The sequence below is a fragment of the Nothobranchius furzeri genome, chromosome 7, assembly GCF_043380555.1.
Source record: "Nothobranchius furzeri strain GRZ-AD chromosome 7, NfurGRZ-RIMD1, whole genome shotgun sequence".
NCBI classification, from domain to species: domain Eukaryota; kingdom Metazoa; phylum Chordata; class Actinopteri; order Cyprinodontiformes; family Nothobranchiidae; genus Nothobranchius; species Nothobranchius furzeri.
The window spans coordinates 46,429,220-46,456,774 of record NC_091747.1 but is presented as its reverse complement, the minus strand read 5'-3'; the positions used below and the strand labels follow the sequence as shown (position 1 = coordinate 46,456,774).

Here is a 27,555-nt window from a genome sequence, read left to right as displayed (position 1 = left end):
TACTCTAAGTTAAAAGTGAATATTGTTTTTTAAATATATTTTATGTGCAGTTTTTTAGGGCTTTTATGTTTTCTGTAAAGATTGGTATACTGAAAATCAGTTAATGTTTTGCATAAAGCATGAGGTTTTGGTTAGTAATTGATTGGGAGAATAACAAATGACTGATTTGGATAGTGTTGATCAGGCAGAGCTTTGTTGCCAGCGTTCCATTGCATAATGGCTTCAAACGCGTATATAAAAGTGTTAGTTTTTACGTAAACCATTGGATGAAATTACACAAACTGACTGAGCTCTAGTTAAGACTCTTGTAATCGTGTGTGTGTGTGTGTGTGTGTGTGTGTGTGTGTGTGTGTGTGTGTGTGTGTGTGTGTGTGTGTGTGTGTGTGTGTGTGTGTGTGTGTGTGTGTGTGAGAAATCCTTTCTGCACCTCTGAAGAGATGGATTCTTCCTTTACCTAGCCTAGTGAACTAGACCAAATTCTTGCTTTGCAAAGTTTGGTCTAGGCACGCTCCACTGGAACCTCCGCAGCTCCTACCAGGACTCTGGCTGGCCAATCACAGCTCTCTAGAGGGGTTTCAAACACATAAAGAGCTGTGATTGGTCCATAATGGTGGGCCAATCATAGTGCTCTATCTGCTTAGTGAACAAATCACAGAGCTTTATCTGCTCTGTGGGCCAATCAGGGCACTCTATATGCCTGATGGGTGGGATGATGCAACAGAGTGAAACAAGAGTATGTCACATTCATTGTCCAGTGGAATGCGGAGATCATTTGAAAGACAACGGTAGAACCCGCCCCACAATCGAGAGCCGTCAATGCAGCGTGGCCAGACTAAATAATACATTTATTTAGTCTGGCTTGCCAGGCTATCCTTCACCACCCTACACCTGAAAAGCAGCTTTTTCATAGGTGTTAGGAGCCATCTTTTCAAATGCAACTATAGCAAGTCCGTCTGCTAAAAGTCACCTATTCACAATTAGCTGAACAGTTCAAGTCGGTCTTGCAGTTATCCTGCCTGGCAGGCTTCCGTTGTTGTTGGTTGGTTGTGATTTCTGACCAGAATACACTTCCTACTCTGTTTATGTAACCATACATAAAAGGCATAACAGAAAATAATGGCAACAATGAAAATACACAACATAAGTTCACCAACAAAACCATACATTGCATTTAGAAAAAGACTTGTACACCCCAAATACAAGATATAAGCAGAACACCATTGTGGAGTCATATATAAAATCCCACGCAAACTATGCAATAAAACATACATTGGTGAAGTCGGACGGCAACTCAACACACAAACAGGAAAGGAAGGGATGCCGCTAACAGTGGCAAAACTAAAGAAGGCTGCAGTGATAGTCGAAACATCATTAAAAACAAGGTAAAAATAACACTTTTTCTGTGTTAAAAAAGAACCATAATGCAGTGCAAACATGAAGATTACTGAAACTGAAAAGCTAGGAGAACATAAGGATAAACTAACAAAATGATAAAACTTAACACCAAGAACAGGATCTTACAAAGTAAATCAAAGAGCAGAGGGGATAAACACAATTGGAAAAAAGTGAGGAAAAAACTAGAACAAAAAAAAAACTAAGAAAAACGCAGTGCTCAAAGGCACAAAGACGGAAGCTAAATAAAACATTAAAATACAAAAATTACACAAAAAATAAGAAAGTGAAAACTGATGAGAAGGAAAAACTGAAATTATCAGAGGCTAGGGCTGGGAATGGTTGGACTGACACTAATAAGGGTGTGAGTATGAAAGCTGAAAGATAATAAATAGAGGGACAGAAAACACAATGATGCAGAGGAAAAGGGGAGAGACATGGAAGAAACATGGGAGATGAGAGGACATGAACAATTCCACATTTTTCAGCATCCCATGCTAATCTTTTTTATTTTTTTAATCTAAATTCTTCATTTTATTTTCAGTTTTTTTCTTATATTTTAACCTCTTTTATATTTTAATTGTTTTTTGAAGCAACCCGTGCTTTTTTTTATTAAGCGCTATAGAAAATATCCTTTCTTGTCCTTTGTGTGCTTCTGTGAAGTCTTTGGGTGGACAAGTTCAGTGTACCAGATTCAAGACAGGAGAGATACAAGTAGAGCCACTGGGCCAGCCTGAAAGACTGACAACCCCCAACACCCAAGCACATTCCATTGGCCATCATCTGTGGCTGGCTACGTTTACAAGTGAAAGGCAGCCAACGACCAGTTTAGTCATTGTTATCAAACCAAGCTAGCCTAGTGAACTAGACCAAATTCTTGCTTTGCAAAGAATAATACATTTATTTAGTCTGGCTTGCCAGGCTAAAACCAAGCAGTCATTTGACAAAGCTCTGGTAGAGCTGAGGGAACCCAAAAATTGCTGGGAGTTCTAGTGTTAAGTCTTTTTCTTGACTTTGAAGTTTAGCTCTAACATTTTCCTTTTACGACGTTCAGGTATGTCATTCATTCATTTGAATAGACGCAAGAGAGGCAGTGAAGTAAAGAGGAAGCATTTATTTCATTTTTGCCAATTTTAGATATTTCAAGCTATTTTGATTCAGAAAGTTTTTAATCTTCAAAAATTATTTATGTTTTCCAAAGGAATTTTTCATTCCTTTAAGTGAGACGTTTGTACTGGTTACAACTGACAGGACGGTTGTGGATCGTGACAAATTTGGTAAGTTAATCTGATCATTTTTGTGCCAAATTTATAAGTGAGAAAATATAAAAATGACCATAAAAATAATTCTTTGAACTGGTTGTAGAGGAGCTGCAGGATGGCATCACCCTCTGGTTGCTGCAACATAAAGACCAACCTCTTTCAGCTTCAATAGAGGAAGAAATCCAGTTTGTGCCTCATTTTAACACACTGGTCCAGAGTGGGGCCAATGAATACTTCGTTGAGGGCCACAAATCACTGCGTAAGGCTTATAATTCTCAAAGTAGAGCTCTTGGCTTCATGTTATTCTTTAATGATAATGATCTTTTTGTTTTCGTTTTTCCAGCTTGCGCCTTTGCTGAGCTGGTGGACAATGCTTTATCAGCCACAGCTAAAAACACTGGCATTAGGACAATAGAGATACGACTGGTTTGTTTTTATAACTTACTTATATAACAGATTCATTTTAGAATGAATAATTTTTACTTATTCCTGCACATTTTCACCAGCAATTCAATAAAGCTGATGGGAAACCTTCAGTGACTGTTTTGGATAATGGCTGTGGGATGACCTCCAAGCAGCTAAACAACTGGGCAGTTTACAGACTCTCTAAATTCACACGAGCTAGTAGCACAATTGAAAGGTAAGTGTTTATTAACCTTTCATTTTTAATAATTTCAAATTTTCCATTGTCAGATTATTGGGTTCATTCTGTTTTATTCTTGATCAAATTTAGTGAAAATGTGGAATATGTGCGTCCTGCTCCTGTGCCTCGCAGTCTGAACAGTGACATATCCTTCTTTGGAGTCGGAGGAAAACGGGCTGCTTTCCATATCGGGGACTCAGTCAGAGTGAGTCTTCATTGAGACCTGGCATTCGCATTTTCATTTATTATCGTCAGTTATCATTTGCTCAGAATTTATGATTTTTTTTCCCCAAGGTCCTAGAAATCCAAAATAACCTGGAGAAATTGAAATAGTCTAACATGAAATAATATCAATCTCAGGGTTTAAAACCTGAAAAGCAGAAATTGGGAGGTTTGTTCTCAGAGGGCACCATCTAGAGGTGGAAAAATGTATTGCACCATAAGCCCCTCTCCCTACTTCCATGATTACAGCTGGAAGAAACAATTTTCATTTGTGAACTCGCACCTCATGCCAGCCAACAGCTAAAAACTAAAACACATAGTATTAAAATTATTATTTTCATGTTATGCTCTTGGTGACACTTCTTATAAACAAGCCTACGCTACGAATGTCAGTCAATAGGGCAATCCACCATAAATCATCAAAGAAGAAACAAATACATCCATTTTTAAAAATAAATTACTTAAGTGCCTCTATCTGCTCATGTAGCAAATAAAAGCTCAAGTCTTAATAGTACGAGCGAGTACCATTCCTGACCCGATGCCGTCTCTGTAGATTTTTTCCATGGTAGCTCTGGTGCTGTGTCCGCCCCAACAAATAGAGCGCTGTGATTGGTAAGACGTAATATCTGCTGAGGCTACAATGGAGTGTGGTTGCACTGACCTGCAAGAACAAAATCGTTTGTTATTGCTTTAGTTGGTCTAGATTTCTAGGTTAGGATTGCTGCTTTAAAGGGATACTAAGCAGTTTAGCTTGCTTTTAGCACCCCCTAGTGTCCGTTTGTAGAAGTGAGCCTATCTCCTTACTGTGAGTTTCTTTATAAACCCCTTAATCTAACAGCTGAAATGTCTCCCAGCATTCTTGTGTCTAGATGAGTGATTAATCACTAAATTAAACAAATCAGCTGTGTTCATGATCTAAAACATGCAGGAAACATGCTGAAGCCAGACAGCAGCGTCAGGTAGGTCAGCTCAATTATTTCTAAGTCCCAGCAGACCGGACCGGCAACTGTGAAGTCACAAGTGTGATATTCTGGCCACGGGGCTGGGCGGCCTTTCATTAACCCTCTAAAGGGTCGTTTTAGCACATACTAGCTCAAGAAAATGATTTAGAAACATGAAAAAGTTGTTAACCTGGTAAACGGGACATTACTACAACTGTGATGACGATTACGGCAGTTATTTAGCATGGCAATAAACTAAGGAAAACTACTGAAAGGTGCAATATGTCTGAATGAAGGGAGAATGTCATCTTATTGTCTAATTTGGGTATTGCAGTTTTTCTGATTAAAAAGTGACTCACTACCATTCTGTGAGTTTTGAAGTTGTTGCCATTTATGGTTTAACGCCAGGAGATGCTAGATTACAAGCAGAGGAGTGATGCACAGTAAATTTCAAAGTAAATAAATAAATGCATTTCACTGTAAATAATGAGTTGTTGGTTTTTGAAAACGAAATTCATCGTTAGCATTGTTAGCTCAACATTTGCCTCTAGCCTTCTTTAGCTAATATTGGAGGGAAATAAATGATGTCCTGGCTCACTTGGAATACAGAAATAACGTCTGGGTCGCTCCTGTCTACTGGCTTTGGTTCTCTGAACAGCCCTGGTGCTTCCTGGAGATTTTTGCAGGTTGGTGTCGAATTACAAATTTCGGGGCACTAGGGCTGGGCAATAAATCAAAAATTTTTCGTTATCAAAATTTCTGACTATTATCGAGATAATTTTTCCCATGTCAATAAATTTGATAATACAAAAATGAGAAGGTGTGTAGGTTGGCAACGTTCATGTCACTTTAAGAAGCGGTACCACCATGAGTCACGTAAAAATGTGACTCATGGTAATACGTGTGACAGCTCCATCTAGTGGACAACTTTCGTTTCTGTACATACCTGTAGTTATCGTCCATTTATCGTTATCGAGGTGAAATCCTCAATATATCATGATATTGATTTTAGGCCATATCGCCCAGCACTACGGCACAGCAACGTTAGCTCAGCACACACTCGCCAACCAGGCTTACCAGGTAAACCATTGTTAGAAAAATTATAGGATAACAGTGACTAATTCGGGCAGAATTAAGTTTGGCTCATGAGGAGAGGTGTTACACAAAGGTGGATTTCCATTATAAAATCTCTGACTTCTCCTCAGTGCAGCCTTTTTTTTTTCCAAAACGCAGTGACACAATCATCTGAGGGGCAGTCCCCACAGAATAGCACAATCACGCTTTTACAAACATCCCAAAACTGGACCATTTGGTTGTAGATAACCCTGCTTACCAGTTGTTGCTCATAAATCTTCTTTTCGCGGAGACAGACTTTCTTTTGCTTTATGACACCCTGTTATCATGTTCTAAACACACACACACACATTAAGACACATAGGCAGCTGTAAACAAGTTAAACTAACCATTACACCCTCCACCATAAAACAATAAAGGGGCTGTAAAATACTAGCCTGGCAAGCCAGACTATATTCACATATTTGGTCTAGTTCACTAGGCTAGTAAAATACCTCTCCTTTACCGAGTAACTTAACTTCCTTAAATGCTGGAACGTTCCATTTGGGTCTAATATTCTGTTCGTGAAGTCTTAAACAGGCTTTTAATTCTACCGTGTAGCTTCACACTAGATCTTCCATGTTAATGATGAAACTTCAAATAATAATAGAGTTAATAAGATCGTAATGGAATTATTTACACACTTTAACAACCATGACTAAGTTTCTCTTTAGGTTTTTGAAAGGAGAAAATCTGACAAGCCCCCAGCTAACAGAGAAGGAAATCTGTTTAATATAGCCTTCTTTCCAAAATGATTGGGACATTTAACACTGTTTTGTGATTATTTCACTGTAAAAATCTTACATATTACATATAATGCACAAACAGTTAAAATGGTACAAGTCTTTAATAACAAAAGATAATGAATATAAACTAATGGAGTACAAATTATTTCTTCATGACATTGTGTAAAAAAAATTGTAAGAAACTTGAAAAAGATTGTTTAAACATGTTTGCATTAACGCGATATTTTAGCCATTTTCAAGGTAAAAAAATATTTATCTACAATTTGAACCCTATCTGTAGGTGACATCACTCATACAGGGAACAGGAAGTAGTCATCTGACAGGAGCAATACTCATGACTCACTAACACAAACAGGTATTCTTAGGAAAATGGGTCACAGATTTGTAATAGATAATAAACATATTTTACTTCACTTGTGAATCAGTTTAAAATGATGTTTCTAATCCAGTTTTTAATACTATTTGGTAAAATCTTATTCACAAAATAAAGTTGTTTAAAATTGACCTCAAGCATTATTAATCTTAAAAGTAAGAAAGCACCATGATTAACCGACTTAATGTATCTTTGGGGTGTCACGTCTCTATTATTAGATGATCACCAAAACAGCTGGCTCTCCAGATGTTCACGAGTTGGTTCTGTCAAAAGAAGAATTTCTGAGAAAAGAGCAGAACAAAGAGGATGTTTATAAAGGAACCATCTTAAACAGGAAGGTAAGAATTTCTTTAAAATGGGATCATCTCATTTTAGTGACTTGTGTCTGATTGTGATTGTCTGAGTGATGCTTTCTCCTGCTGTAGCCTGGTGACTCGTCACATGTAACAAATGATGAGCGCTTTCTCCGAAGCCTCATTACAGAAGAAACTGGGAACAAAAGCTTCACTGCTGTTGTTATTACGGGAGTTTGTCTCGAGGACATCGACTACCTGAAGCAACATTTTCTTGAGTGGACCAGAGAGCTAGCGTGAGCTTTCATCACATTTAATCTGAAAAACATCTGTAGTCTGTCGTGTAATTAAGTTGGATTTTGTTTCTCTGTGTTTCAGGCACATTTATCATTATTACATTCATGGCATTGATGGAAACAAGTTAAATGGCGAGAGATCAGTTGATCGCCCAAATATCGACATTCTGGTGAGACTTGTTGTACACCAATGATTACAGTTCTTCTCATTCTATTAGAGATCATTTTTGTCACCTTGGATGTTTCTGTAAAATTTAACAGGTTACATTGCGGGAGAAGCCTCCTAAATGCCCACGTGCCATTAATCTCAGAGAAGTGGATGACGACATGCAGACTTTGTACATCAACTCTGCTGTCAGCATGTTTGAGTTCAGAGCCACCACTTCAAACGGCGGCACCGTAGAGGGGATTCTCCGATATCACCCATTCCTCTACGACAAGGAGACCTACCCCAAAGATCCGTACACTGCTCAAGGTGACGGGATATCCTACACACTGCATTAATTTATTGAAAAGGTTGATAACAGTTGGAGGTTTTTCTGTTTTTCAGAGCCTGTTGCTGAGGACGACCATGAAAACGAGCCCGAAGGCCCAAATCAGGCAAGAGGAAAAAGGGACATCTTTGAATGTTTCTGGAATGGACGACTCGTCCCTTACACCACAGTTTCTGAGTATATATCTTATTTATCTGTTTGTAGTTTCTTTTATACATTTTCAAAGATTGACACGGGTCCATGATATCTATCCATCCATCCATCCATTTTCATCTACTTATCCGGGGTCAGGCTACAGGGGCAGTAACCTAAGCAGGGAGGCCCAGACTTCCCTCTTTCCAGTCACTGGGGCCAGCTCCTCTGGGGACATCCTAAGCCATTCCCAAGGCAGACGAGAAACACAGTTTCCTCAGCGTGTCCTGGGTCTTTCAGTCACTATCCAAAGCTCGTTACCATGGATGAAGGTAGGAACAAAGAACGACCGGTAAATCGAGAGCTTTGCCTTCTGACTCAGCTCTTTTTTCACCATGACTGACCGGTACAACACCTCCATCACTGTAGACACAGCACCACATTCCTATCGATCTCTCGCTCCATCTTTCCCTCATTTTTGAACAAGACCTGAGATAAACTCCTCCACCCGAGACAGGACCAAAGAAGGTATTCTACTCAAGACCATCAGGTGTGTTTCCATTTTTGGAACTTCAAGGTAAATTCTGGGAGGAGGAAATTTTCCATAAGATAAGCTGGCCTGATCCTTTCAGTTGTCTCCATACTAATTCAGTCCTTTCAGGACTTCAGACGTCAGTACAGTGACTGCTTTGGCAGTGAGTGATGTCACCTATCTAGGCCAAAAAGCATCAGCAGAAGTTTTGTTCTGTCAAAATACAGCAATGTAATCCATTCTGGGAACGGAGAGCTGCTGCGTGATGTAAAATGGAGCGTTCAATGACCAGAAGAAGTGTGAGACAACAAAGCCCCATGAATTAAGTCATTATACTCTTTCTGAGTATACAGCCCTGTTTAAAGTTTCCCAGAAAATGGCCTGTTTGGCCTGCCCAGTGAAGAGGAGACGCATACATGCTGGGAAGTTCTGTAAATTTACCCTAAAGTTCTGACTGTGGAAGGCACGCCTATGGGCTCGGATTTGCTGGATGTAGGTTTCCTGGTGTGTGTGTACCTTTTTGTCAATAGTCACAAAATCCATTCCCACATAACTGAAGTTGTTCTGCTCTTCACGGCCAACTTGAAATGCAGCTCTTAGCTGGGGTATCACTGTTGAAGAGAAGCTCTCTGTTCCTCCCCAAATGAAGTCATCCACATGACAAGCAAGTACTCCAACAACATTGCCTTCTTGACCCGTCCAAAAGAAAACAGCAGGGTCAACCTTTGATATTTTTCCTCCAAGTCTTTGTACAATCTCCTTTACACGATTGTACCAATACAGTGATGCATCTGCTAATCCATACACACATTTTTTTAGCTTCCACAGTCTGCCGTCGGAGTGTGCTTCTGGTGGAGGTCTGATATAAAGATCACGTGACAGTTCAATTCCTTGTAGAAATGCAGATTTAATATCCATCGAGTTAAGCGTCCATGTTCTCTGGCAGATAACTGCAACAAGCATGCGAAGGGACTCTGAAGCACATGTTGGTGAGTCCTTTTGTAGTTCTGACACTTGTAATTCTTCAAACCCTCTGGCCACCAAACGTGCTTTAGGTTTTAATCCATCAGACGTCTCCTTCACAGTGCAGACCCATCTTGTGGAGATTGACTTTTGCCCTTCATCTCTAACCTCTACAAAAACATCATTGTCCTTCCAACTTTTTATCTCGTCTTGTTTTGCATCATCAAACGCTAAATCTCCCATCACAAACGCCTCCTCACTTGTACCTGTTACATCCACTTCCATGTCAACTTCTACCTGGAAATCTTCCAGTTGTTTGATGTCAACTGAACTGGTGTTTCCTGCCAAAGAGTTAGGTTCCACAAGAACCACATTGCACCAGTTTCTATATGTGTCTGTGGCTTTTCCTGCACGGCCCAGCACTTTAGCTGCATGAAGGCCTCCAGTTTCACGATCTTTGTATTTTATCACCTGTCCAGGTTTCAAACAAATAATCTCTGGCTGCACATCACTCTGTGTGTTCCTTCCATATTCTCCTCTTGTTGTTGCAGGTTCTGCAGTAGTTTCTCCAGCATCCTCACCAGCTGTTACTTCTGGTTGTCCCAGTGTGTTTGTGTGCTCTGCAGCCTCCATGTCATCAACAAAGTCTCTTGTCCTCTCCTGACTTGGCACAGCATTTTCTTTTATTTCTGCGTAGTTTTCCAGTTGTAAATCATCTTTCTCGTTGTCCACCGTTTTCAGTCTGAGTTGATGGACTCTGATACACATTCCACCATGTCTGACAAACACCACTGCACCATCTTGTCCAATGATGACTCCTGGTCCTTTCCACTCTGGGGAATCCACTCTCTTATAATCGACTTTGTCACCAACTTCGTACTTGTCATCTCCATGTCGAAACTGTTTACGCAGAGCTCGTCTTATTCTTTCTGCACATTCTGCTTCTGTAAATGCTTTTCTTGTTGCATGCAGAGCCGAGATGTGATTTGCCACCCATTCGCTTTTTGTCGTGCCTTCCAATGCAGGTGGTTTGTCAGTCAGCACAGATGGCAGGTTGGGATTCTGTCCGAACACCAGCTGATGTGGACTATAACCGTGCACGCTCTGCGTAGTGTTTTTAGCCATTATCGCCCAGTCCAATGCAGTATCCCAGTCACAGCTTGTGTCCGTTTCACTTTCATTATGATTTCCGTGATCGTCTGATTATGTCTTTCAAGTAGCCCATTGCTCCATGGGCTGTATGCTGCTGTCGTCTTTACTTCTATGTTGAAGTTCTCTGCCATGTCCCGGACCTCATCGCTGTTAAACTCTCCCCCATTGTCACTGAACAGCTTTTTAGGTGGACCATGCACACTTATCCATACATGAATGAAGTGTTTAACAATTTCAGATTACTTCTTCGTGGTTAGTATGCTTCCTGCACCAAATCTTGTGAACTGATCAATGACATGGAGGTACCACAGCCCCGGCTTAAGTTCATGTAGATCAATTGCCACAGTTTCATTGTACTGAGATGCCAGTGGAAGACAGCAACTGGCTTTGGTCTGGTTCTGCCGTATCTCTGACATGTTTCACATTGTTCTACCACCTTTTGCAGAATAGATCCACACTCTTTGTCTTTATTGCCTGAACTTATCAGCAGTCTGTTAAGTTTTTCAGCAGATGCGTGTCCAAACTGCTTGTGAAGTTTAATCAGCATTTTTGTCTTCTCCGCAGAAGTCATTGTTTCTGTGAGTGCCAGTATCTGTTCTTCACCCTTCTTTACATTATCCGTTATGACATTGTCATGATAACTAGACGGTATATTGTTATCCATTATGTTCACACAGTAGTGACCGGAGCTGGTAAAGTCAAGCTTCACAGGTTTGTTGAACATCACTGCGCTGTCATTTTCCTTGTTAAGCACTGTTTCTGCCTTTTTCATCGATTCTTTACTTAAAAGCAAAGGTATTTTTGTTGGGACAACTTCTGTTTCAATCTGACACTTAGTCTGTCCAATATTTGCTGGTATCTTTACCCTTTTGATGGATTTTACTATTGTTCCATCTCCAAACTTGAAGGGTCTACTGCTGTGTACTTCTGACATCTTTAGTTTTTTTACTTCAACTGGACTTGGCTTGATAATATAGCTGTCAAGCCATTCTTGTCCACATACTGTTTTGGTGCACGCTGTGTCTATTATTGCCGAACCAAGGCACTCAGTCATAAATATTTCCGCATCTGAGGGTGCCTCTTTTGGATATAGAGCAATGTTGCACTCCTCCACCTTCTCTGACTCACCAGCATAGGTAAGTTTAGCTTGCTCACCTTTGCTTGGACAGTCTTTTGCCCAGTGAAATGTGCTCTGACAGACTGCACATCTTGATCTGCGTCCATACCTGTCCAGTGGATTAGTTCCAGGGAGTGACGCCTTTTGTTTATCGCGCTGATTCCAAGAGTAGCGCGGTTTGCTTTTCTGTTCTGTTAAGTAGGCAGTTTCTTGATTAATTCCCACAGCGTGAGCCGACTTCCCTCCCAAGATCCTTTTTAACGCTGATTTCATCGAAGCAAACGTTAAATCTGTGCCTGCAGTTAGGGCCAGCTGTTGATCTTTTGCATCCAAACAGGCAGTATCCAACAGCTTGAGAGCTAACACCGCATCCGGAAGCTCCATCTTGTATTTCGGCATCTGCAAGTATCTCTGTTCAAAGTCAATGTTATAGTCCTCCATGGACACGTTGCCATCTTTCATGATTCGGTCAAAGTTAGTGTATGCTTCATAAACACGGTCCTTTTCTTCTTTAAGAAATAAATCATCAAGTTTTCGAAGTAACATCTGCATTCCGTCATCTTCATTCAAATCATCCATCGATATTTCCATCGCGACTTCTCTTGCTCTTCCAGATAGCGCCAAAGCCACCGCGAGCGCTTGTTTATTTTTCTCCAAGTCCGTCACCCGAATCCAAATGGCGACTTCATTTTTCCAGCTTTCATAGGACTTCTTTTCATCAAAGGCTGGTGGGACTCTGTAGTTGTTAGCCATCCTCTGCTACCAATGTTACTCAGTAAACTAGACTGATACTCTGTTAAGAACTTCTCCTTTATTCCGCCATGACACCATTCAACTCCCGCCCAAAAGGAGGATTCCTCCGGAAAAAAACACACACTTTCAGAATAAAAGCATATATGCCAACAGGACATTTGTTTAACATAAAAGCGTTATTAACAGTCAGGACCTGTCCCCCTATACGTAGGCGGATGGAGGCCACTCTCTCATTCACTGGGGTAAACCTTGACTAACAGGCACCAAGATGGGAGGCAACAAGTATGCCAACCCCTAATCAGCTCCTCTCAGTGAGAGCAACTCCAGAGTGGTACAGTGTCCAACCCCCTTTCAAGAAAACTTTCTGGAACCAGAGCCATGCATTGAGGTGAGTCTGATTACATCTAGCTGGAACCTCTCAGCCTCACACACCAACTCAGGCTCTTTCCCCACCAGAGAGGTACTTTCCATGTACCTAGAGCCAGCTTCTGTAGCCGAGTATCAAGTCACCAATGCCCCCCAACTTCGGCTACCACCCAATGCAACCAATGAGAGCTACACCTTTTAAAAATATAAGCTCTTTTAATCTTTTGTTTTACTGAATGTATTCTTCTCTGATCATGTAGGTTTGATTGGTGCACTCGACCCATTAAAGGAGCCTCTTTACCTGCAGAGTGTTACAGCAGGTTCTCTGGGGTGCTTTTTACTGATGACAGATTCCAGGTTAACGCAAGCAAGCTAAAGTTCATGGATTTGGAGTTGAAACTAAAAAACAAAGATACCATTTTCACCACTTTTGTCAACAATCAGGTGATCTTTTCATACAGGCTCTCTCTAGAAATGTGTTTCAGTCAGTTAATCAAGAATTACCACGAAATACAAAAAATTACTTATTTTCTGTATATTTCTCAGAAAACCTCAAAAAGAAGCAACATCGAGAAAGAATTCACACAGTGGCTCGAGACCTGTCACGAGAATTTTGACAAACAGGTGAAGTTTATTGAATACCTCGGCACCATTACTCGAACCGACATGGCGATGAAGAGAAGACAGCATCCCTGGGCGACGTTCTCCTCCATCGAGTTTGGTGGAAACGTATACAAAACAGGCCAATTAGTAAGAATAGATTTTATTTTATAAAACCAATTTGGATCATTCTGGTATTAATTCAAATGCTACCATGTTTCCTCGTAGGTGAAGTCTCAGAAAACACAGCCACTCCTTTATGGCAGCGTTGTTCGGTTTTTGCTGTACGGAGATCACAACCAGGACGTCTACGCTACAGGAGGACAAGTGGAAATCAGACGTGTAAAGAACTAATTCATGTGGTTAACATAAGTAACATTATTCTAAAGTTTAAGATAAAATCTAAATGTTTCCCTGTTTATCCTAAAATCTGTTTGTGTAGGAGCCTGAAGCACTTTACGACAGAGCCACTAAGATCATCGCCATTTCTAAGATTGACACGAACATCAGTGTTGAAGGCATTAAGACAGTTATTGAGAATGACCTCGACAAGTGAGCAAAGATAAAATAAATCTGCCATCTTTCAGCTTTAGTGTGATTCCATTGTTTAAACACTCAAATCGTCTGTTTGTGTTTAATTCCAGGCTGCCAGAGGAGCTTAAACTTGAATGGCCAGAGGGAAACGATTGGCCTCAGAATGCTATTCGTCCTGCTGGAACTGTTTTTGGTTAAGTGTTGATTTCATCCTCAGACACCAGAATCCACATATACACGTGATGATGAGTGTTTGTAATGAGCCTGAAGGTCAGTAATGTTTTATGTGTCGCTTCAATCCAGGGCCTCTTAAAGTTGAAATCCTCAACAGGAAGGGGGACTTGATTTCCAAGATCCTTTCAGGAGGCCAAGGGATAAAACTGGACATTGAACTCCAAATAGTCCATCATGGTGAGCTCATCTGTGACTCAGACCTTCTTCAAAGACTAATGTTGCTTTACTGTGTTTTAATATGTCAAGAATGGTCATTTATATCAGTGAGATTTTCTTACTGTACAAAAAAAACAAGAATTTCCTTTTTTTTCTTATTTTAGACAATGTGATAATGTATTTCAGTCGGACGTTTCCATCTGGGCTGTCATCAAGAAATTTGGTGTGAAAAGGATAACGTTTTATTGCGTGAAAGGATTATTTGATTTACTTAAAAAAAGGGTTTAACTTGCATAAATGAGTTTTTATTGTTATTGTTTTGAAAGTCCTGTTATTCACTAGCTTTGAACACACGACCTCTGGGTCACAGCAGGGCTGAACTAATCTCTGCTGTTTGGGATGGAGAGAACTCTTTTTTTGCCGCTTGTGTTTGCAGTCTTGTTCTTTTGCTCATCACCAAAATCTCATAACTCCAGGCGAGGATTAGGATGAAAATTGCCTGTTTAGTTGAGAACTTTGCTCTTTTCATCATAACAGACCAGTTTTATTGACTGTATCACAGCAGACTCTGCCTTGATATGCCTGTTCATCTCCCGCTCCCTCCTTCCCTCACTCATTAACAAGACTGAAGGTTACGTAAAGTCTCCCACTTCAGGGTAGGACCTCTCTTCCAGCCTCTTCTGGTTGAGAACCATAGCCATGGATTTGGACATGCTGATTTTCATCCCAGTTGCTTCATGTTTAGCTGCAACCCCCACACCCCCAGCAAGCATTGAGCACCTTGAGGGGTTCTTGGACTTTAGAAAGTGCTTTATCAAATACAGGTCGATAACAATTTACCGTTGAAGATCATAGTTTGATAGAACCTCCAGCACCCTAGCAAGGGTAAAGAGCTGGTCTCCGGCTCCACAGCCAGGGTGAAACTCTCATTGCTCCTCCTTCTATCAACCGGACCCTTCTCTCCAGTGCCTTAGAGTAGACCTTTCCAGGGAGACTGAGGAGTGTGGCCTCTCTTTAGTTGGAACACATCTTCTGGCCCACTTTCTTGCAAACTGGAACTATCTGCCATTCCACAGGCATCACCCCTGATATCAAAAAAATGTAAGACAGCCCTACAACATTAGCTGTTGTCTCTGAGGGCCCACAGACAAAACATGGGTACTCTGAATTTAAGCTTATAAGAGGTCTTTTGAACTGCACTTTGTCTCCCCCTTCACCTAGGACTGATTTACCAAGGGAGACCCTGCTAGGGGGCAAAATACAAAATGTCCAGACAGCATAGCTCCTAGTATCATTAGGACACTCAAACTCCTCCACTGTGGTATGGTAGTGTTTCTAGGAGTTTTATCAGCGTGAAAAATATTTCACAGTGCACTTATCATCTGCCATTAATTGCTATGAAACTCTTGAAATTTATCAAAATGAAAATTATTGATTGACAGCCCTAAAGAAGATAGTCCATGAACCAACTGTGCTTTATACAGATGGTTAAGCCCAAGACTAAAACTTTGATTCAGTCATTTTATTTTTATTGGGGTGACGGGGGCTGAGGACTTAAGTGCCTGCCCCGTGACCGGAAGGTTGCAGGTTCGCCCCATGCTCAGTCGCCATTGTTGTGTACGTACCTGCTGGTGATCGTCGAAGGGACCAGTGGCGTCTTGAGGACTTCAGACTCACTTCTGTCACTGTGGCCCAAAGCAGCTGTGGCTACAATGTAGCTCATCACCATTAGTGTGTGAATGGGTGAATGATTGTTGTAAAGCACCTTGGGGGGCTGTAGACTTCTAGAAGGCACCACATAAATACAGGTCTTTACCATTTTTACCATCATTAAAGTTTTTTTTTTTGTTGTCATAGGTCCTAAAGAAAACAAAGAGTTTCCCAGACTTGCTGCTCCCTTTCTCCTTACTAAAGGACACTGGTTCAAAAAAATCGGTACGTTCCTTTCCACGTTTCTGTTTGACAGTATGAGTTTCTTGTATAATTTTTATTTATTTTTTCTTTTGTTCAGAAACTCTGAGATACTTGGGGAAATACACACTGACTCTACAAACTGTGATACACGACAGTTGTGCCACCGTTTATGGAGGCAAGCCGCTTCCCAGCCATGTGCTCAAGTTCACCATCAAAGGTCAAACACCCTGAGTTTTCAGAACATTAGTTTCAGGTTTTCTGCTCTTTAAGAATTTCTCATGTATCTGCCATTTTCATTGATTTTAGAGGGTAGTGCAGAGAGCTTTACTGTGGGTCCTCTGAGCTCCCCTCTTCGTGTGGGAGTGCCCTTTGACATTCCTCTGGAGGTTAAAGACGGTTATAATCACCCAACGAAGCTTCCTCCCAAAATCAAACCTGTCCTGGAGTGCAGGTGGGTCACTTCATTCATAAATCCATCTGTTCATCCATCCATCCATTCATTCATTCCGTGATTCATTCCTTTAGTGGCCTGGAGTTGAGCTATAGGGTTACAAGCTACAGTGGGACCACATTCATCATCAAAGATGTCAAAGCACGAGGGAAAGTCCAGAATTACCAACAAAACAAGGTTACACGCAAAAAATTATCTTCATTCTAAGAAGACAAAATCTAGCTTCTTGATGCACTTTTATATACAGGTGCTGGCCAGTAAATTAGAATATCATCAAAAGGTTGAAAATATTTCAGTAATTCCATTCAAAACGTGAAACTTGTACATTATATTCATGCAATGCACACAGACCAATGTATTTCCAATGTTCATTACATTTAAATTTGATATTCATAAGTGACAACTAATGAAAACTCCAAATTTGGTATCTCAAAAAATTAGAATATTCTGAAAAGGCTGAATATAGAAGACACCTGCTGCCACTCTAATCAGCTGATTTACTCAAAACACCTGCAAAGGCCTTTAAAAGGTCCCTCAGTCTTGTTTTGAAGGCACCACAATCATGGGGAAGACTTCTGACTTAACAGCTTTCCAAAAGACAATCATTGACACCTTGCACAAGGAGGGCAAGACACAAAAGGTGATTGCTAAAGAAGCTGGCTGTTCGCAGAGCTCTGTGTCCAAGCACATTAACAGACAGGCGAAGGGACGGAAAAAATGTGGTAGAAAAAAGTGTACAAGCTCTAGGGATAACCGCACCCTGCAGAGAATTGTGACGACAAACCCATTCAAAAATGTGGGGGAGATCCACAAAGAGTGGACTGCAGCTGGAGTCAGCGCTTCAAGAACCACCACGAGGAGACTCATGAAAGACATGGGATTCAGGTGTCGCATTCCGTGTGTCAAGCCACTCTTGAACATGAAACAGCGCAAGAAGCGTCTCGCCTGGGCCAAGGACAAAAAGGACTGGACTGATGCTGAGTGGTCCAAAGTTATGTTTTCTGATGAAAGCAAGTTCTGCATTTCCTTTGGAAATCAAGGACCCAGAGTCTGGAGGAAGAGCGGAGAAGCACAGAATCCACGTTGCATGAGGTCCAGTGTAAAGTTTCCACCGTCAGTGATGGTGTGGGGTGCCATGTCATCTGCCGGTGTTGGCCCACTCTGTTTCCTGAGGTCCAGGGTCAATGCAGCCGTCTACCAGGAAGTTTTAGAGCACTTCATGCTTCCTGCTGCTGACCAACTTTATGGGGATGCAGACTTCACCTTTCAACAGGACTTGGCACCTGCACACAGTGCCAAAACCACCAGCACCTGGTTCAAGGACCATGGTATCCCTGTCCTTGATTGGCCAGCAAACTCGCCTGACCTTAACCCCATAGAAAATCTATGGGGTATTGTGAAGCGGAGGATGCAATACGCTAGACCCAACAATGCAGAGGAGCTGAAGACGACTATCAGAGCAGCCTGGGCTCTCATAACACCTGAGCAGTGCCACAGACTGATCGAGTCCATGCCACGCCGCATTACTGCAGTTATTGAGGCAAAAGGAGCCCCGACTAAGTATTGAGTGCTATACATGCACATTCTTTTCATGTTCATTCTTTTCAGTTGGCCAACATTAGAGAAACAAACATTTTTTCATTGGCCTTTAGAATATTCTAATTTTCTGAGATACCAGATTTGATGTTTTCATTGGTTGTCACCTATAAATATCAAAATTAAACGTAATAAACATCGGAAATACATTGGTCTGTGTGCATTGCATGAATATAATGTACAAGTTTCACGTTTTGAATGGAATTACTGAAATATTTTCAACCTTTTGATGATATTCTAATTTACTGGCCAGCACCTGTATTATGATTATTAATAAAATGGATTTAAATATTTACAAATAATGTTATGATTGTTTTGCAGGGTTATGTCCTGAATGTGACAATTCCTGGTCTAAAAGCAGACACACAAACCTTTACGATCAGCCTTTTACCTGGTAAGCACGACTAGAATATAAGCTTTTTGAGCTAAAACCCACCACTTTTCCATGGCATAACGATCCTATGACATTCCAGGAAATCCACATTTGCTTCACGTGAAACCAGACTCAAAGCCAATCAAATTAGAGAATGGAAACCCGACAACTTTTCTAGTTGAAGTTCACGACGAGGCGGGGAACATCACGGCCGACCTCAATCAGATTGTTCAATGCAAGGTAAATGCATCCCTATGTCGGAGGAATTGGAAAACTAGAGTTGTGTGTGTGTGCTGGATGAACTGTTTTTTTTTTTTTTTTTTTTTTTTTACATGTTGTGTGGTTTAGTGAAACATTTATTGTTTGCTACAAATTCTCCAACAAAAATGTTTCCAAGGAGTCGGGTCGCGAGGGCAGCATCCTCCTAAGCTGAGAGGCCCAGACTTCCCTCTCCCCAACCACTTGTGCCAGCTCCTCCGGGGAAATCCCAAGGCATTCCCTGAACAACTAAGAGATAATAGTCTCTCCAGCGTGTCCTAGGTCTTCCTTTAGGTCTTCTCTCAGTTGAACGTACCTGGAAAACCACACCAGGGAGGCGACCAGGAGGCATCCTGACCAGACGCCTGAGCCACCTCAACTGGCTCTTCTCAACCTGGAGGAGCAGCAGGTCTACTCTGAACCCTTCCTGGACGACCGAGCTTCTCACTCTAGAGCCCTTTTCAGACTGACATTCTGGAACATTATCTGACAATTCAATCCGGTTTTTAACCGGATATGTGTTTTCAGACACACCACTTTTGTACCGGAACTTGTCCTTTCGGCTGCGTTCACACAGCAGGGAAAAGTTCCAGATGTCTGACGGCGGCGGGCGGGTGGTGTGGGGGTGGGGGGTGGGGGGGAGAGAATCGGACTTATGTTAAGAAGAAGAAAATATCATTTCTATAGCGCCTCTCAAGATAAAAATCACGAGGCGCTTAAGCATAATTCTGCACACACGAAGACGCATAAGAGACCTGGATGATGAAGCTAAATGGTTAAAGGAATCACTGAAGCGGTGTGAAGCGCTCCGTCGCGCGTCTAGACGGTACCGTAGGAGGCGAGCTGCCGTGGTTCGCCGCATGCTACAGCAGCGGGCTATCTAGGTGCACACAGCGTCCCCCGGTCCCCTCCTCCTCCCTCTCCCCCTTGTCCGGAACTTTACCCCACCAGTCTGAAGCAGCCACCCTGTCCGTAACAAGTCCGGACCTGTTACTAGGGGCTTCGTCCGGTTAAATTCCGGAACACGTTATCCGGATGTTTGTATTCAGACACAAAGGTCTTACGGACAGAGTCCGGAACATTTCCGTTTTTCATGGCCTGTCTGAAGGGGGCTCAACACTAAGGGAGAGTCCAGCCACCCTGCGGAGAAAACAAATTTCATCCGCTTGTATCCGCGATCTTGTTCTTTCAGTCACTACCCAAAGCTCCTGACCATAGGTGAGGGTAGGAATGTAGATCGACTGGTAAATGGAGAGCTTTGCCTTTCAGGTCAGGTACAACACCTGCATCAGTGCAGACGCAGCACCAATCCGCCTATCTTGTGCTCCATCTTTCCCCCACTCGTGAACAAGACCCAGAGTTACTTAAACTCCTCCACTATATATAAATATATATAAAAAATAAGCATTTGTTTGAAGAAAATGGAGGGAAATGCTTGATTTATGCTAACTTTCATGTTTAAACCATTTTCAAGTCTCATTGTTACCCTTTTGGTTTGTTTCATTTTACATTTTATTTAAATTAGTCTTCTCTCTCTTATTTCTCCCTCTTTTTCTTGATGCTTCTTCAGGTCACAGGACTTCCTTTAATGGTTGTAGACTGCAGCAACACTGGAGTGGGCCAGCTTGTCACAACACCCATCAACCTTAACATAATCAATGGAGAGCCTAAAATCCTTGAAGCTGAATTCAGCATGCCTGTAAGTCTGTAGCATACAGTCAGCTTTAAACATTTTGCATTGTGTTGATTTTCCTTTTGTTTTACGTTAGAGTCAGAAGCACGTTAAGCCAGTTGTGACGGAGCTGAAGGTCATGCCCAGCAGTCGAGTCACAAAGATGGTAGTCTTCTGTCAGGGGGAAGATTCTCTGGTGCTGAATAACAAAGAAAAGATCAAGTGGGAAGCAGGAGGACTGCTGGAGAACCTGTTTTATAAACTGTATGATGAGTCTGGCACAGAGGTGTCCATCACTGAAAAAGTAGCCTCCAGGATTAAGGTGTGGGCCTCTTCATGTTGATGCTGATTGTTTTCATGCTTTGTTTAATTTTATTGACATTCTGCTCCCTGGTTGTGTTTAAGGTTAACTGGACAGATGATTATCAGTCAGATGTGGTTCAGGGGAAGCTACCTGATGTTCGGGTACCCAAACAGGTGAAGGAAGAGCGCTTCTGCCAGGTGTCCTACCAGGAGCTGAGCGTGTCCTTCTGCATTGTGTAAGCCACAAACCCTTTTTAGAAGACCCACCATGCCGGCAAATCAGCGTAATACTGCCGCCTCGGTGGGGCTTATGAACGTGCCATAGCAGCATGGCGTTGCGGTAATTTTGCGGCATTCGTTCCGCCACTCGAGGTGGCAACGCCAGACTTGTGAATGTATATTACGCCATGGCCCAACAGAGGGCGGTGTCATGATCACGTGGGGAGTTACTGCTGAGCTCCAGCCAGCAACAATATTGAAAATGAAAGTAAACACGGGCCTTAAGTTTAGCTTTTTAAAGAGAATAAGTTGAGATGATAATCTGGAGCGATGCTCCATTAGAGCTGGAGATCAGATCACCAGAGACTACATGGGGAAGTCCTCTGCAGTGCTGAGACCACCCCAATGCCCCATTTATACCACCGTCGTGTAATGCCTTGATAAAATGACACGATTGCGCCACATTACTGCAACAGTCTGAACACATAAATAACCTAAGGCTCCCTGATGCGTTGTGGCATTTTTTTCTAAAACAGACTACCAACCCTACATCTAATCTGTTAACGAAGACTAGGCAGTTTTGGCTCGCTTTTCACCCGTTTAGTAGAACCAAAAGCAAAACTTGTCTCCTCGCTTTGTCTTTTTAGTACCTTAATCAGAATGCTAAAATGTCTCCTCAGCCTTCATTAGTGTCTGCAGGAGCGATCCATCACTAAATCAAACAAACCAGCGGTTCATGATCTAAAACATGCAGGAAGCAGACGGAAAGAAATGGAGCTGACATACCTGGCATTTCAAAGTCCAACAGACCAGACCGCCAGTCTAAAGATGCAAATGCGTATTCTGGCCACAAAGGTTGGTTGGGGTCTGAGTGACATTTTATTAACCCTCTAGAACCGGGGTATTCAGTTCTGGTCCTGGAGGGCTGGTATCCATCACGTTTTAGTGGTTTCTCTGCTCCAACATACTTGATTTAGTGGTTGGATCACCTGTGCTGCAGCTCATCAGGCTCCGCAGAAGCCTGTTAATCACCTGCTGATTGAAATCAGGTGTGTTAAAATGGTTTAAAACTAAAACGTGCTGGATACCGGCCCTCAAGTCCCAGAATAGAATAGCCCTGCAGTAAAGGGTCATTTTAGCACATACAGGTGCTGGCCAGTAAATTAGAATATCATCAAAAGGTTGAAAATATTTCAGTAATTCCATTCAAAACGTGAAACTTGTACATTATATTCATGCAATGCACACAGACCAATGTATTTCCGATGTTTATTACGTTTAATTTTGATATTCATAAGTGACAACCAATGAAAACATCAAATCTGGTATCTCAAAAAATTAGAATATTCTGAAAAGGCTGAATATAGAAGACACCTGCTGCCACTCTAATCAGCTGATTTACTCAAAACACCTGCAAAGGCCTTTAAAAGGTCCCTCAGTCTTGTTTTGAAGGCACCACAATCATGGGGAAGACGTCTGACTTAACAGCTGTCCAAAAGACAATCATTGACACCTTGCACAAGGAGGGCAAGACACAAAAGGTGATTGCTAAAGAAGCTGGCTGTTCGCAGAGCTCTGTGTCCAAGCACATTAACAGACAGGCGAAGGGACGGAAAAAATGTGGTAGAAAAAAGTGTACAAGCTCTAGGGATAACCGCACCCTGCAGAGAATTGTGACGACAAACCCATTCAAAAATGTGGGGGAGATCCACAAAGAGTGGACTGCAGCTGGAGTCAGCGCTTCAAGAACCACCACGAGGAGACTCATGAAAGACATGGGATTCAGGTGTCGCATTCCGTGTGTCAAGCCACTCTTGAACAAGAAACAGCGCAAGAAGCGTCTTGCCTGGGCCAAGGACAAAAAGGACTGGACTGATGCTGAGTGGTCCAAAGTTATGTTTTCTGATGAAAGCAAGTTCTGCATTTCCTTTGGAAATCAAGGACCCAGAGTCTGGAGGAAGAGCGGAGAAGCACAGAATCCACGTTGCATGAGGTCCAGTGTAAAGTTTCCACCGTCAGTGATGGTGTGGGGTGCCATGTCATCTGCCGGTGTTGGCCCACTCTGTTTCCTGAGGTCCAGGGTCAATGCAGCCGTCTACCAGGAAGTTTTAGAGCACTTCATGCTTCCTGCTGCTGACCAACTTTATGGGGATGCAGACTTCACCTTTCAACAGGACTTGGCACCTGCACACAGTGCCAAAACCACCAGCACCTGGTTCAAGGACCATGGTATCCCTGTCCTTGATTGGCCAGCAAACTCGCCTGACCTTAACCCCATAGAAAATCTATGGGGTATTGTGAAGCGGAGGATGCAATACGCTAGACCCAACAATGCAGAGGAGCTGAAGACGACTATCAGAGCAACCTGGGCTCTCATAACACCTGAGCAGTGCCACAGACTGATCGAGTCCATGCCACGCCGCATTACTGCGGTTATTGAGGCAAAAGGAGCCCCGACTAAGTATTGAGTGCTATACATGCACATTCTTTTCATGTTCATTCTTTTCAGTTGGCCAACATTAGAGAAACAAACATTTTTTCATTGGCCTTTAGAATATTCTAATTTCCTGAGATACCAGATTTGATGTTTTCATTGGTTGTCACCTATAAATATCAAAATTAAACGTAATAAACATCGGAAATACATTGGTCTGTGTGCATTGCATGAATATAATGTACAAGTTTCACGTTTTGAATGGAATTACTGAAATATTTTCAACCTTTTGATGATATTCTAATTTACTGGCCAGCACCTGTACTGGATCAAGAAAATGATTTAAAATATAGGAGAAAGTTGCGAAGTATGCCTTTTTTTTTATTTAGTAAAGCAAAGCTTCTAGCGAAAGACTGATAAAAAGCCTAAAAGTTTGTATTTTTCATTAGGGGTAGGAGATGGCATATTAAAGCCACTTCCAACAAGGAGTAAATATAAAGATTAAAGTAAAAATGTCAAGAATGAAGTGGAAAAAAAATGTCATTAATATCGTCCCTACTAAGGTTGGGCGATGGGACGAATGAATGGACCATCGGCGATGGGCTGAGCCGTTACGGTTGTTTTTTTACAGGAGGCGATTTGTTTATTTACCTATTTGTTTGTTATTGACGAATATTTTACACGCTATGCACCGAGAACATCGCGGAGGTAACGGTCAAGAAAAGATCTCCATCAGCGCATCCGAGCCTTTTCTCACCTCCTCCGCCTCTGGCTGCCGACAGCGCGCACGCAAGCAGCACGCTGAGGAGGGGTTTGGAGAGCGTCTGTGACGCACTCGACATGGTGCACTACAGCGTTGAGTGGAAAGTGGAAACCCTTCTATCTTTCAGAGTCTGGAAGACTTCTGGTTATTTCATTTGGAGAAATGTTTCCTTCAGCACTTATTCGAGTGTGTCAGCAGAGCACGGATCCATCCAGAAGATTATTTAAACAGCCGTGAGTCTGTCTGAGACAAACGTTTAGAAGCCCATAACCTCTTCAGCAAGCTCCCTAGAGACATCTGATTACACACCAGCTGCAGGTGGCCAGTTCAGGTTCACGCAGCGCAGGAGGAATGTGCGTTTGAGCCGCAGCGGGTGAAATGTTCCTAATTGAAGTGAAATTGATTAATTGTATTCCTGTTACTGGGACATTCTGATCAGCTTGGTTGGACTAAGTATTAATAAAAATGAATAAAAATTTAATGAATGATTGTTCATAATTAAAAAAATGAAAGTGACGGGGATAAATGGATCATGTGACCTCTTGCAGCGAGCTGCCTCCTCAGAGTGCGTCCAAACGCAGCAGCGATTCCTTCCATCCCCCACTTATAAAAGAAAGAACTCCAGAAGTTTTTGTTCAGAAAGAAATATTTTGCTTAAATAAAACACCACAACGGTGGGCACCACAGAGAAACAAAGGCGAGGCTTTTTTTTAACATTTAAACCGTGTTTAATACGGGCCGTTTATGCGTCACTCTACCAAACTACCAATAGAAAATTAAACAAAAAGAAAAATATAAATTTCTCTTCCAGCAAGCATGTGTGCTGCGCTTGTCTAACAAAAATCAATGTTTTGGGCTTCTTCTGTGTTAAATCAGTCCGTGCGTCATGACGTCACATGCACGAAAAAAATCGTCCATCGTCTTTTTTTTTGGGACAGACGATTGGCGGTGGGAAAAATTATACAAATCGCCCAACCCTAGTCCGTACGATAAACTATCATATACATTTCAGATTATTTTAGACTTGTGTATGTTCGAGGCTCTTTTTGTGAAGGCTTGGAGGATTTTCTGCTGTGGTTGTTTTTGTTATTTTACTCAGTAAAAATACAATGTTGATTGTTTTCCTGTATGTAACCCTGATGTGCCTTTTTATAATTTTAGATTATAGTCATGTTGCAGTTCTGTCAATGCAGAGAGGAGGTATTAGAAGTTTCATCTTAGGGCATGTTTGTCAGACCAAAACACAGAATGAACATGAAAATAAGGTTGTTTCCTTGTTCAGTAACTTGCAAAAAGATAAATACACAGTCACATTTTGTTCATTTCAAATTTTATTAATTCTTTTGCAAAAAAACACTTGACAATTGGAGAACTCTGCAATGGTCCAATGTAAATTCAGAATAAGGCACTGAGCAAACAAGTAAATGATAGAATTGTTTTTTACATTTTTTCTTGTTTTTTATTGGCTGAACTTTTTCTTACTAACCCTGCTTTGCCATAAAAATGTATGTTCTTCTATTTATAGACCATGCCCGGATGAACCCGCACGGATGAAAGTAACATCGCCTCAAAGCACATTGAGGCTCGGTGAAACCTTAGCAGGACACATCAGTGAGTTCACTTATGAGTACTTCAATACGCTTTAATGTGTGAAGTGCTTTTTTGTTACCTGCTGTATTGTCTATGTAGAGTTGGAGTTTGTGGACCAGTATGACAACATTACCAAGAAGTTCACCCCCACCTGCACCGAGAATATAACTGTGGAGGCCGAAGGGCTCGACAAGTCAAATATCAACTTCACATGGCAGGTTGGAACACTGTACTGCTGAAGTACATAACAGATTCAATACAGCGCTTTACAAGTATAGGCTTTTACTCTGTTGATGAGACGAAACAGGAAATGGAACCGTAACGGCATTTTGTGGGCATGGCGCAGCGCCACGTTTCAAAGTTTTAAGCTGTAATTTCAAAATTACAGAGATAACTTTGGTTTTGCTAATAAAATGTTCTAAGCAGAATCTCTGAAATAATAAATAGCTTTTGGAGCTCAAAACCTTTATAGAATGTAATCATGAACTTTATTAATACTTGATAGGATATTTTTATGAGATTCATGTGTTACTACTGATGTGAAATCAGTTTATGTTAAATAATCGAGGAAATTGTGATTATTATAATTATGCACCAATTTTTTGTCACTGCAACCCTCGCAGAGACTGTTTAAAAGACAACCGTAGATCCAGCCCCGCGACTGAGATCCGTCGATGTGTCGTGGCCAGACTATATTCACATAAATAGGATGGCTTGCCAAGCTATTGGGCTGCAGCTTGATAATCAAATGTGTTGATCTGTGGCCACGGGTCTCGGATACGCTCAGGTGAGGGGGGGGGGCTGTCAGCTGACTATTACCTGGTGGTGAGTTGGCTCTGATGATGTGGATGGATGCTGGTCAGACATGGCAGGCCTAAACGTATTGTGAGGGCCTGCTGGGAATGTCTGGTGGAGTCTCCTGTCAGAAAGAGCTTCAGTTCCCAGTTCCGTCAAAACGTCAAACAAACCGCCTGTAGGGGCGGGAGACAGTCCGATTGGGCCATGCGCCATACCTCCATTGTTGAGGCGACTGACCAGAGCGGTGGATGATCAGTGATCGTCACGGCAGCAACCCTCTGGTGGACATTGGCAGTGAGGGAGCTGTGGGACTGCAGCAGTGGGTATCGGCAGCTCAGGTGGTTGCTGAGGCAAAGACTTGGGCATGAGGATATTCTGGTTCACTATCAAATATATACTAAAAAAAACTTTTTTTCTTCAATCTGGCATCTCATTTGGGGGGGGGGGGGGGGGGGGGGGCGCTTTATCACCACTGCTTATGTTGGGGACGGTGTCCTGCGGATCTCAGCTTGGGACATTCTGGGTTCACCCATGCACACTTATTCACACGCTGGTGGTGAGAACCTACAATGCTGCCTTGGGGCGCACTGACAGAAGCTAGGCTGCCGTACACAGGAGCCACCAGTCCCTCCACCACCAGTAACAAGGCAAGTGGCTTGCCCAAGGAAACAATAACAGGGCTTGAACCTGCAACCCTCCCGTTACGGGGCAGGCACTTAACTCCTCTGTCACTGTGGTGGTCAAAAAGCTCCATGGTGACGGGGCAATGGGGTGGATGAGGTTTGCCCTGAGTTCCTGAAGGCTCTGGGTGTTTTGGGGCTGTGTTTGTTGATGCCATGCTGCAATATTGCATCGTGGACATCAGAGGCA

The 27,555-nt window shown here is 42.1% G+C and overlaps 1 protein-coding gene across 2 annotated transcripts in view; it reads left to right on the top strand.

The window, feature by feature from the left end:
- smchd1 (structural maintenance of chromosomes flexible hinge domain containing 1) overlaps positions 1 to 27,555 on the top strand; it is a 56,979-nt gene that overhangs the window by 18,137 nt on the left and 11,287 nt on the right. The window contains exons 2-28 of one of the 2 annotated variants that reach the window (XM_070553110.1): positions 2,594 to 2,669; positions 2,758 to 2,913; positions 2,998 to 3,080; positions 3,161 to 3,294; positions 3,388 to 3,502; positions 6,911 to 7,030; positions 7,118 to 7,281; positions 7,364 to 7,451; positions 7,543 to 7,756; positions 7,832 to 7,952; positions 13,051 to 13,234; positions 13,337 to 13,540; positions 13,619 to 13,732; positions 13,833 to 13,942; positions 14,035 to 14,117; positions 14,228 to 14,335; positions 16,172 to 16,249; positions 16,326 to 16,445; positions 16,535 to 16,679; positions 16,754 to 16,856; positions 18,597 to 18,669; positions 18,749 to 18,888; positions 20,477 to 20,605; positions 20,676 to 20,900; positions 20,984 to 21,117; positions 25,823 to 25,908; positions 25,987 to 26,105. In XM_070553110.1, the coding sequence (XP_070409211.1) occupies positions 2,594 to 2,669; positions 2,758 to 2,913; positions 2,998 to 3,080; positions 3,161 to 3,294; positions 3,388 to 3,502; positions 6,911 to 7,030; positions 7,118 to 7,281; positions 7,364 to 7,451; positions 7,543 to 7,756; positions 7,832 to 7,952; positions 13,051 to 13,234; positions 13,337 to 13,540; positions 13,619 to 13,732; positions 13,833 to 13,942; positions 14,035 to 14,117; positions 14,228 to 14,335; positions 16,172 to 16,249; positions 16,326 to 16,445; positions 16,535 to 16,679; positions 16,754 to 16,856; positions 18,597 to 18,669; positions 18,749 to 18,888; positions 20,477 to 20,605; positions 20,676 to 20,900; positions 20,984 to 21,117; positions 25,823 to 25,908; positions 25,987 to 26,105 (3,426 nt within the window). The remainder of the gene's footprint in view (positions 1 to 2,593; positions 2,670 to 2,757; positions 2,914 to 2,997; positions 3,081 to 3,160; positions 3,295 to 3,387; positions 3,503 to 6,910; positions 7,031 to 7,117; positions 7,282 to 7,363; positions 7,452 to 7,542; positions 7,757 to 7,831; positions 7,953 to 13,050; positions 13,235 to 13,336; positions 13,541 to 13,618; positions 13,733 to 13,832; positions 13,943 to 14,034; positions 14,118 to 14,227; positions 14,336 to 16,171; positions 16,250 to 16,325; positions 16,446 to 16,534; positions 16,680 to 16,753; positions 16,857 to 18,596; positions 18,670 to 18,748; positions 18,889 to 20,476; positions 20,606 to 20,675; positions 20,901 to 20,983; positions 21,118 to 25,822; positions 25,909 to 25,986; positions 26,106 to 27,555) is intronic. The other variant, XM_070553111.1, reaches the window with a different exon arrangement.